General features: G+C 36.1%; 1 protein-coding gene across 4 annotated transcripts in view; it reads right to left on the bottom strand.

The window, feature by feature from the left end:
- Positions 1-12171, bottom strand: part of LOC125052883 (ecdysone-inducible protein E75) — a 69052-nt gene that overhangs the window by 11461 nt on the left and 45420 nt on the right. Inside the window, exon 1 of one of the 4 annotated variants that reach the window (XM_047653935.1) lies at positions 847-1202. The exons of the other annotated variants lie outside the window; for them this stretch is intronic. Within the exon in view, the coding sequence (XP_047509891.1) occupies positions 847-949 (103 nt within the window). The 5' untranslated portion in view covers positions 950-1202. Of the gene's footprint in view, positions 1-846; positions 1203-12171 lie in introns of those variants that run through there. 4 annotated transcript variants of the gene reach the window in all.

The following is a 12171-nucleotide window of genomic DNA, read 5'->3' on the forward strand; positions in this document are numbered from 1 at the left end:
TATTTCAAATATCAAACTTGAATGATTATATTGTTTAAATGTCATAATTTCAAGTAACACAGCAAAGAAATGTGTGAAATGTATCTGGTTAAAGCGTAAAAACTGGTTTTGTGAAAGACTTGTAGAAAGTAAAAGTGGTACAGCGAGGCGGAAGCTGACATTAGAACATTGAACCTAGTCATAAGACGGTTATATAAATGCGTGTAAGTCAACAAACCCTGCAAATATATTCCCACAGCTTTTTTATTATTATAACAATTATGTAACAAAATAAATGATATATACAATTGATAAATCGATTTTTATCGCAAGATCATTAACGTTGAATCCCCGCTGACGCAATATTGAACCCCTTCGATTTTGAAGGGGGTCCAAATTATGTTGTAAAAAATTTCGCACTGTGTTAAAATTAATTGTTTTACTGTTCCTTTTCATATTATCAACATTCAATCGATCAACTATTCGTTCCGAATGTGTATGGAGTATAATAGTTTTTACCCCCTTTATTTAAATGTAAAGAAATCATTAATCAATATTAACAAATAAAGGATTTATTTGACAATGTACTGAGTTTTATTTTTTTTATTATTATTGGGTACATATTCAGATGACGGTTTTTTACAAATTTAATATATAGCGATTCGGTTGAAATAATTATATTGTAGAAACAAATCGCTTTAAAAGAAAACAGTAGATACTTAAGTAATTTTTTTCTTAGCGTTACATTTTATTTATTCAATCATTGTTAATTTTATAGTTATTGATATTTATGACTTCTCAAATTTCTGCTAAATTTATATGAATTAAGAGTTAAGGTTGATGTAGTCATGCAAGATAATTTTATACCTATATGCAGCTCTGGCTCCCGTTCCTTATGCACCGGACTCATCATATTTGTGTCGACTGGCGTTGGCGTATCGTAACGCCCGTAACTGCTATCCGGAGACATCACTAAGAGTCCTTAATTAACTAAACAATAATAATTGTCCTCCTCCTCACTGCACAACACGTAAGCCACATCGGAGCTCGACAGCTCTAAGACACGTCCCGTTCACTGAACAACTGGATATAGGACAGGAGTGCACAGGCAAAGCGCGCGGCCGGCACGTCGCAAAGGATGAAGGTCGCTCGTCCTAGAAAACTGCCGCTGAACGCGCCGCGTGCGTTTCACTCGAGCTCGATCGACGAACTGAGCTCGCGCCGTACGTACTTTTCGTCGTAGCCATTCGAGTCTCCCCTTAAGAGTGAAAGTCTGCAAAATGATCGCGGCTCTGAGCGATACAATCGGTTCGACGACGGGTAGAGAGCCGCCGAGCGAATTTAGGCTTTATTGTACTGTAAAGCCTGTCTCTCGGCGCGCTTCAAACTCTGGTCTCCGAGGTCATTGCCGCGACGCGGACGGACCAATAGAGAGCTCGCGCGGACGTGCGCGCTGAACCATTGGAGGATCAGAAGTCCCCTTCCCCCGAACCTCACCGCGCTGCGAGTTCGAAGACCTGAACCTTGCGGGCTCACCGCGGCCAAGGTCGCGTGAGAGCGGTGCGGACTGAGCACTCCGCGGAACGTTCGAGTGGGACGCAGCCGTAGTTGCGTCACACTACTAAAATATTTTTGGTGATGGAGCGCGAGTGAACTTGAACACGAAATCGAGCTAATGGATGGCGAACGCTGTGTAGGTCGCCGCGTGACGGACTGACCCGCTGCCGTTGGAACTTCAACCCACTTGCCTGATGCCCAATTTGAATGTCCCTTTTAATAGTGACCTCCAGAAAGATACAAAAACTTTAAGCCAAACATGAACTACTTTTACACTTACATAATAGTTAATACATTATTGCAAAATTTCAAAATTTTGCAACAAATCATATTTAGAATAGAATAAAAACTAAAAATATTACGTCAGTTTTTTTCTCTGTTAATTTCAATTAGCATCAGTTATAGATCTACTCAATTTAAACGTAACAACAAAAATCAAAATACAGTATAAAAAATAGAAAGCATAAACACCTAAACAAGAAAATTTCTAACGATAAGGTTTGCAACGAAAATAATCGAGACAACACATCGAATATACCTATGCTTATTGATAAACAAGTTTAACCGATATGTGCTTACATGATTTAATTTTATATAACGTCTTGAAAGTAACGTGCTACTGTAATTTATATCATACGTTAGAATAAATAAAGTTGGAATCACATTGAAGTGGAAAGTTATTTATGCGAGATAAAGAAGAGCGGTGGTGGGCGGCGGGGAGTTGAATGACCTGCAATTTTTGGCGCAGGCCGGTCAAGGCCACCATTCGCGCAGGCGCTTTGTGACTGAACACTGAAATATATTATTGTCATGCTTGTTTCATTTTAAATCTATTACGACGATGCCAACTACCTAGATCACATTTTTAGATAAACTATTTTCGAGTCTGGAGTCGATATTGTATGAACCAACAAGGACTGAATTATACTACCATAATCAACCAGCGAAAAGCGATCGCTTAATAATGAAAACTTACAATGTGCCATGTGTGTATTTCTATAAAAAAATTGCATTAACCAAGTGAAGCTATTTTTTAACTTCCTTCCGTCGCGGTTGTCCCGACTTTTTTGATACTATTGGATCAAACGCATCAAATTACATGGTGTTTTTAAGTTGTAGTTCATGTGAAGAATATTCGACTTTATCGCAACGAAATAAGATTTTTAATTCCTTGTAGATTTTGAACCATGTTGGGATAAAAAATGGTCGCTGGCCACATGTGTATTTAACTTTGTCAGTTGTGACCATTTTCTATATTGGGGATTAGACAGACTAAATGATAAAAAATTAATCGACTACCTCATTGCTTACAAGTCGGCAGCTCTTATGTTCTTCCGGGGCAAAAAATATATAAAAGTGAAAGTCAACTTTTTATCCATTTAGTACCTATCTATTCTGTAAATTCTATTCAAATTCGGACTTAGAGGGCTTAGATACGAATTATAGGTATTATTTTAAATACCGTCGTTAACAGAACGCCCTTTGAAAAGTCAAATGTACAATTGTGGAGCAGACGGCCTTCTCGCGGACACAAACCAAGGACACTGGGACAATGGGCCAAGCGTGCCGAGCACACTGGCGAACGGGCCTTAGTGCATAATTTATTGCTCATCCATTTTACGACCCATAAATATAGGTAACTGTATGCAACTGAGAATTAAAGAATAATTAAGTGCGGTTGGAAAGTAAGGTAAACTTTAGTTATTTCTCACAATTTAAATCGGGTGAAGATTGATTTTTAAAACCAATAATAGACTGCAAGTTTGAGGCATAGCTATTGGAGAGCTGAACCTCAAGCAGCGTAAGATCAACGAAGGTGATCTCGTTCTCTTAATTTGAGTAATTATTATGTGTAAGGTTGTTTACGGATTTTTACCACACATATATTCGATCTTATTACGTATCAGTTGTTAGTTGTTTTGACAGAATGTGAATTGTATCGACTTCTAAGAAGACACGACGAGCTCTGTCGGCATTTTGTTTGGAGCCAAACATTTGCGATGTAAGCTTGGGTCAAGGTCTCTGAGACCGGTGTTTGCGCGCTCGAAACCTGAATCCCCAACAAGCCTCAAGTACTAAGAATCTATATGCAAATACGATATTGTTTACGTTATAAAGGTGTCATTTTTAGCTGATATTAAATAGTGATCATTTATAATTTCTTAAAAACAATAACCGACTAAATAGAACGAAAGTATGGAAATCTACCGTCCGTTCGATTTGTGTTTCTGGATTATAAATTATATCGTAGTCGCTTAAAATGTACCTTTCATGTTTCAAAACCTAACCTGATCATCATAGCCACTTGTGTCTTCAAGTATTCGATGAACGTAATTTAATAAAAATATTAAACCCCCTTTTTGAAGTCAGTTACAAATAGGTTGCTTATAGTTGTGGAGGCGACGAGTGCCGAGGTTGTGCGAGTTTTTCCGAAGCACGGCGAGGTCAGAGCAAGTCAATTACCCCTACAGCTACGTCGTTGACGATGAGCCCGCAACAATCGAATCGCATATCTTATCAAGTAGTTATTATTTTACTATGTATAAGTTTTCTAGGTAGGCTTTTTTGGGTCTTTAGTAATAATTTACTCTTTTAGTATCTAGTCTGTTTAACTACAACATTTATAGTAAGTCAAAGTCAAATCATTTATTTCAATTAGACCACCTAAAATGGCACTTTTGAACGTCAAACAAAATACACAGAAGATTCTAGTGGCCCCTTCCAAAAGGTACTTTCGTGTGGAGAAGAATGGGCAAGAAACTCCACACTTACTCTTTTAAAATAGGTTTACAATATTTTGTTGACATTAGTTAAATACGCTGTTTGTACAATATTATAATACAATGGTTTAAATTAATATTTTACCATTATGGTAAACCAATGGTATTACGTAACTACAAAATCACAAATAATACAGTTAAAATAAATCAAAATTAAGTCCATACGATGGCGTCGTCTCAAATGAACGAGATAAATTTAGAAAAATAGTGGGATCGCTTCACATGCTTAGCCAACTACATTTGGTAGACAAAACGCCTCGTTCTAAAGGCCGATTTACATTATCATTAGTGTTTAGGAGAGTGCTTTAGGATAGTACTTTAGTTGAAACATGTAAACGCTACTTGCTTTAGTAAACGCTACGCTAAAGAACTTAAGTTGTACTAAAGCACTCTCCTAAACACTAAGATAATGTAAATCGGCCTTAAACGTACTGGGCAAGTACTACTGGCATACATGTTATTTCTCACTTTGTTCTCAATAGGCATTTAAAATAAAACAACATACAAGCCGCGAGATCCGGACGAGCTCATTTGCTGCGACCTCTGCATGATTCGGCAACTGCCAAGGCCAAGGCCAGCCGGGTGCTTTAATAGAACAAACGAACCACGCTAGGGGCCCCAGATTAAATAATCACGTTTGGAGAAACGTTCTCATTTTTCTTCTCTAAATTGACTTAATAAACCCGAAATTTTCCTCTCGCCCATTTACCGGAAATGAACAATCATTTGACGTCAGAAGGCAATTAAAAATCTTGCATTTATTGTTGGTAATGAATTATGATCGTTTTATAATGTAAATGATGTTTCATGTTTAAATGACTACTGTCACACAAGGCACATAGACAATCAAAGAATTATTTTAATTCTACTTCCTTGTCCAAATATCAATGCATATCAATGTCGGGAGTTATACTAATTTAACCGCAATGTCAAACGTCAGTTACCAAGGTGAAACGATATGAGGAAATAATGATTGCACCGTACTCATGATCTATTTTTGTTAGCTCTAATAAAAGGTCACAAAAAAACATTACAACCGTTTAAATGGAAATTATTATCATTCATATTTAGAATTCCTTTAGTAAGATAACAAAAATATAGCTAATAGACTACATGAATTTGCTCTAATTATGATAATAAAAATTTGAACTGACAAGACTATTAAAATCCAATTATAAGTTACTTTCAACAACAAATGAGCATACAGGAAATGTTACGAGTAGGTAAAAGTATAACCGGTATACATTATTTATGACAATAACAGGTACATTTCAAGATCATGGGGTGCAGTTCCTTTCACTACAGTCTTCCCTCTTTATCGACGCGTCAACTTACCTTGATATTTTACTCTACATAAAACTTCCTGCTCCTATTAGAGGACAACAACAACTCGCCACTCATTACGTACTTAGAAATCTGACAAACAGTTTTGTTCATTTAAGAAATTACGAAACTGACACTTGACATTATATGATTGGAATCTAGAAGAAAGAGAAAGGAGGAGAGTTCTCAACTACTATTACCTGCCTAACGTAACTACCCAAACATGCTCTAGTAAAGTATTGTTAAGAAAAGGGTGGTAAGAGAAATTATTGTTCTTAAATATAACACTTTAATATGTAATTCGTCGATTAATTGGTGCAACTAAGGAGAAATGTTATGTGTTGTTACGAGTAATCAGAGCGCAGCGAGCGCACAGTTGATGCACTCGGTTGTATAATGCGCCAGAGTTGTGTGCGCGTTACGTTGCATTACACACAAATACACAACAGGGACAAGAATGAGGAAGTGTGTTCGTTTCCTACTGTTACATTTACTCGCCCTCATTACTATAGATAACAAGTGATTGTTCAACAACTTTTCTGTACCGTTTTTATTTATTGACAGCAAGGGAATCATTGAAACTGTATTGATCAAAACAACTTTCAAGTTCATCGAATATGGAACTGCGCCGAATTTTTATTCGAAACGTTCTATTTTCAATTTGGCCCATTGTTATAGATTGAAATTTGGTGCGATTTATACAGGCTTGTCCTGATTTTTTGACAGATACTGCGTCAATTTTACTCGCGAATACATACACTTGAACTCGAACTAAATACATTCTAAATAAGCTGTTTTACCAATAGTCCATTTTGCTGGCAAATTCTACGTCTGAAAATTACAATAATTAATAATTCAAAAGGTGTGATGACTCTGTTTAATAGACAATAAAATTACGCATTCAAATTTCGACTCGCCGACGTTTGATTAAGTTTGACCATTTAATTGAATAATTGTCAAGTAATTCGAATAGTAGGTAAAGGGGCTCTGCTAGGTCGAGGCAGATATTGCGCAGCAATTGTTCCTGAAAACGTGTCCGAAGAAAGTTCACGGCCGCGCGTTGACGCCACCACCTGCCGTCCCGCACCACCGTGCCCCTCTGTTACCCGCCAACGCTTCCGCACCCGCCATCCACCTTTCGCGCTCTCACCTCACGCCTACGCTGATAAGCTCTATCTGTACCCAGCCTCTATTGCCAATATCGATCTAGGGCCTACATTAATTACGCATCCGCCCGTCCCTGTGACCTTTACCCACGAAAGTTGGCTACTGTGTTATGTGCTAACTAAACTAGATCGATTGCGAAAGAAAATTATTAGATATGACTTAACAATTATTTATTCAATAGCCAATTTCAATATGCCAAAACAATGGCTAATTTCAAGTGCAAATTTGAAAACAGTTTACAAATTTTCCGTGCATGAAGATGACATTGAGATAAAGCCTGTAAGGTTATTAGAGGTTAAATTGGAGTTTCGGGGGAGGTGAGTGGAGTGGAGGAGGTTTAGGTACACCATGGCCTTGGTGCGTTCGTTGGCCGCGCGGCGCGTGTAATGCCGCGATAATTTCGGCGGTTGCGCGCTCGAGTCTACTGACCCCACGGTTGTTTGCGACGCAAATGATCCTTGACTTTATTTAAATCATCGGTTTTAAAAACCACCTTCCATATTTCATTAGACAAAGAGCCGCTTGCCGATTTAAAAAATAAATGAAACAGAAAAACTGCAAAATGTATTTTAAAATAACAAAAGCAGACGGCAAAGGTGGCAATTCCAGTGTATCTTATTACTTTTCTGTTTTGAAAATTTCTTTACTTTATATTAATTATATGACCAAACTTTATAAGACAACTGCTGGAGAAAGGAGAAAGTAATAACTTTCATCTTAAAACAAGTATAAAATACCTATGTAATAACCGGTTTAAATATCGATTTGTTTATTTATCTATTTTATGTTATGCAATCTCTAAACATGGAACGTAACTAGAAATCTGTAATTGCTTTTAATATGAATGAATATAGATAAAATATATTTGAGTTTTTGATTAATATTTACTTGAATTAATACTAGCGTAGCTTAGGTATTGTGAATGTACAAAATATACATTAATGCCATTCCTGCAAAACTGGCATTTTGTATCCTATAACTTAGGCACGAGGTAAATCAAGCACCATATAATTATATTAATAAAAGTTTCTTTTGAATGTTTTCACTTCCTTCTTGGCCAGCTGACAGAGAAACCAAAGTGAAACGCGCTACCAGACGGCACCATCTTATTAGTAAAAAGTTGTAAGGTATCGTCATTATAATTTTTGAGTCTTTTGTGGTAGATTTTTTAGTAATTGCAATAGTGAAAATGTTCACGTGCCTTTCGTGTGCCAAAAGCATATGTTTCGTGCATCTGTGAATAAAAGGTGCAATCATTTCTAACCCTTTAAAAGGCGTAACCTATTTCAAAATATCAATGTGTCTATTAAATGGGTAGGAAATGGAAAGTATTTAGAGTGTGATCATATTCAAAATATTATGATAATTAAAATGAATATTGAATGCAATATATACTAAATTATTCTTGCCGTTTCAGGCCTCGATTGTAAACGATAATTAAATAAAAAAATTTAAGCCGAACTTAAGCTAACAAAAAGATCAATTTAAATAGATTTTTTTAATTCCATCTATTTTCACGGTATACGTAAACCGTGATAACATGAATTGACATTTATGTAAGAGTTATAAAGGTTTCAACTCATTTCACAGTTAATATTTATAATTATTTGAAGTTGGAGACATGTACATTGTACAATAAGTGTGGTGTCGGCGACCGAAGAGCGTGCAGTCAACTCAAGTGCGTGTAACGGTGTCTACAATGGTCGTACCATTGCAAAACCTAACTTTGCCAACTAGACACAATCTAAGAAATAAGCTCATCGTGGAACCTAGCAATAGCTAGGCTATGAAATTTTAATAAAATTAAGAAACGTATAATGTATAGCCCTGATTTAATTTAAAAATTCACTGGTCACAATCGTGACCCACATATTGTCCTGAGAGCAGAGAGCAAGAACCCATTTGATGCCATCTGCCAAGATAACAAAGCAAAAGAAATCAACTGCGTTAACCCTTAGCTGAGCTCCCATTCAGTTTCGATTTTTAAGGATTTCTATTTTAACCTTTTACCAAAAAAATCAGGTAACGCGAATAAAAAATCACAACGCGAATCGACGTACCCCTTTATTCTTCTCCGATTTCAAGAACAGGTAACGTATTTTTTGTTTGTATGTGTATCTTTGTGCGAGTTTTGCGATATTCAACTCTTCCAGAAATTGTAAAAAACCAAATTATTGTTTAATCGAAATCTTTTTGGAGCAAAAAAGGGATGAAATTTTGAAAGATTAGTTTTTTAACTTCCTTTTGTCGTGCGAATTCGTAACCGACATTCCCAGATACATGATGTATTGTATTTTGAGTTAAACGATATCTCGATCGAGGGACGATCTTGAATATGGACAGCTTAATGATAAAAATATCAGCGGGATATCTAGCAATATTTTCACAAAATTGTATTCTTACTTTATTAATGTGACAAAATATAAAGCTAAATTAATAAAATAATCTATTATAGTAATATATTGCATTTGGCGCTTTTATATCACTTTCTTTAAGCACAGAAATTTATTATTAATTTCGTTAGTTATTTTTGTGTTTCCCTAAAGTTTAAAAAGACGTTGACTGAACTGAATAGGTAGGATTTTACATGTGGCAAAGTTTTAACGACATTTTGGTGAACAATCACAACATGAACAATGTCAAATAGCCATGACAATTTGCGGTCCATTTATTTGTTACTATTACTATACGACAGCGGGGTGCCTGTGTTCGGACCTCATTATCGTAATGTGCCCGTTTCGTAGAAATAACTTTGGGTCAATTTCTATTTTGTTCTTGAGATTGGTTCTGAGGGGTTTTTTTCTATGTCCATGTTCGCGTTCAGAATACAGTTGGAAAAGCATTAGTAAGCGTTTGCACGACAATTGCGACGCGATGACGGCAGTGCAGTTCGCGAGTTGCAAGCGAGTAAGGGCGAGCCCCGTTAGGACGGGGTGACTGACTTCACCACTGCTGCCTGGTGCATTGTGCTCTAACGAGAACGCATTACTGCAATCATAACTTCTGCATTCTGCTCGGGAATTAAAAACTTACCAAAAACCCTATTCACCGAAAACACTCACCTGAAACAAAAGAAAAGAAATTGTTTATATATAAGTCATCACAATTAGATAACACTATTAAGTTAGGCATATCAGTCAAAAGCCGGTTTTTGACACCGATACTACTCTAGTAGGTACACTAACTATTATGTTATGTTAGCGTACTATTAAATAACATGCTGCTGTACATGCTTTTAATAATGACTGTTTTATTTTCCCTCACAGGAAATGGTGAGGGTCAACGCTCGAAATGGTGTCATTCACAGCCGAAGGTGACTGACTGTCGACTGAAACTGATCCGGTTGTCCTTGAAATCGCTACCAAAATTGCCAATCGCCAGCACCAATACAGATGCGAAATTCGTTGGTACGTTTATTAAGTAACGCACACACTTGCAGAATTCAGAAAGTACCACTCATACCAGCAAACAACTGAAGTTGAGCATAAGTAATTTGGTGAAAAACAATAAATATAATATGTAACGAAATTACCGTAATAGTACGTAGAAAATCTACTTCATATAAATTTGGTTTTCGAAGAGGGAAACATTTTTTTAAAAGTGAAACAAGATAATTATGTTTTCAAAAATTAAGCATTTTATTTAAAATATCATTTATATGGTTGAACAGCAACAATATAAAATAAAATTTATCGATAGTGAGATATCTTTAATAATTTGAGAATATATTATTATAAAAAAAACTATACTATACTACTTGTATGATGTATCTGATTATTATGTACGTAGATATATATTTAAGCAACTTTGGCCTGTGTTAAGTACGCAGCAATGGAATTTTATTATTTTAATCTTCTTCCAAATAAAATCTTTAACTTTTATTGTAATGGAATAACCGATGTTCTACAAAGCACTTTATCAATAGCGTTAACGTACCTATTCGTTCGATCATAATAATTTTATAATATTCGTGCGCGTCGTTCAGGCCAGTGACCGGAGCCAAATCTCAAGGTCTGCACATAACGCGGCAAACAAGTGACGATAGCTGCTCTACGTGCTAATATAATATGCCTTGTATCTAGTTTTGTCTTCGCAGTTTAAGTTCGTTGGCTCTATTTAACTAGTTTTAAAGAATTACACTGGTGACTAGGTCCTCCATAATATTTTTATAGACACCACAACTTTTTTAAATGTAGTAGTATTATATTTATTCCGAAAATCATTCGACATTTATTTTCTTCAACCGAGAAAAATACAAGCGAATGTTGCATGTTTACTACTGAAATTATAATAGGCGACGGCTTATACCCATATCCTTGAATTGAAAACAGGTATCACCTACGTTCAATACGGCTTGTGAATGTGAGGTCATATTTATAAATTATAATATATTCCCAAAATAGATCTACAGATCTTTCAGTCGCATAAGAGAGCCTTATCCCTTTAAAGAGTGCTTCATAATATATAACCGGTTAAAACTGGTTGCGATTTCTTGAGCAGCTTCTCAATAGCCGTTTGAGGTCTGTGGGAATCGCGGGCGTGCGATTTGGTTAAATGTTCCAGCAGCGGTCAGCAGGCCGCTCGATGGACTAGATATTTGTGCACCGCTTATTCAATGCCGTGTAATTTTATTACAGCTGTAAAACATATTTATTTTTCGGTTGCGCATTTCGTTCTTGCATACTTTCATAAAGTTCTAAATGAATTCTTTCCTTTCTTTTTCATATAGTGTATTATTATTATTTTGGAAGAAATTCTATTTCATAGAAATACCTACTCATTAGATTGATATGCGGACCTATACGTGACTCCTAACTTCATCATAAGGTTCATTAACATTTTATCTCGTTACCTTGGTTTTATCAATGTAAAAGTATTGATATGAAATCATTGTATGGATCGATAAATTTCTAAGCGGATTTGCGATAACTTTGACGATGCAAAAAGTTTTCACTGCTCTCCGTATGGCAGAAATATGATAATCGCGGCGCATCTATGAAACTTTATACTGGAGTCTTCCTGGTAGGGGAGTGACACGGGAGTATGGTATCAAGTGTAGTGCAAATTAGCGATTTTCTAGCGAGTGAACGCCAAAGAGTCGCCGCTAATAGCAGGCGCGATGTCGATGCCCTCTTTGAACTTTCCACCAGTTAAACTTGATTATTGACACATGGCTGATGCTACCTAGCTCTCGATATTACATAAGAAAACTCGTTAGCTCCACAGTTTTTAATTTGACTCCGATTAGAAAACGAAAGACAAAGTTTTGAATAAGGGTCTCAAAGAACCTTATTAATTCTCCATCTAGCAAAATTTCTAAATGTTTAAATGCCGAATATAAGACAAGTCTAGTTATGGTTTCCAT

The sequence above is a fragment of the Pieris napi genome, chromosome 10 (assembly GCF_905475465.1).
Source record: "Pieris napi chromosome 10, ilPieNapi1.2, whole genome shotgun sequence".
Taxonomy (NCBI): Eukaryota; Metazoa; Arthropoda; class Insecta; order Lepidoptera; family Pieridae; genus Pieris; species Pieris napi.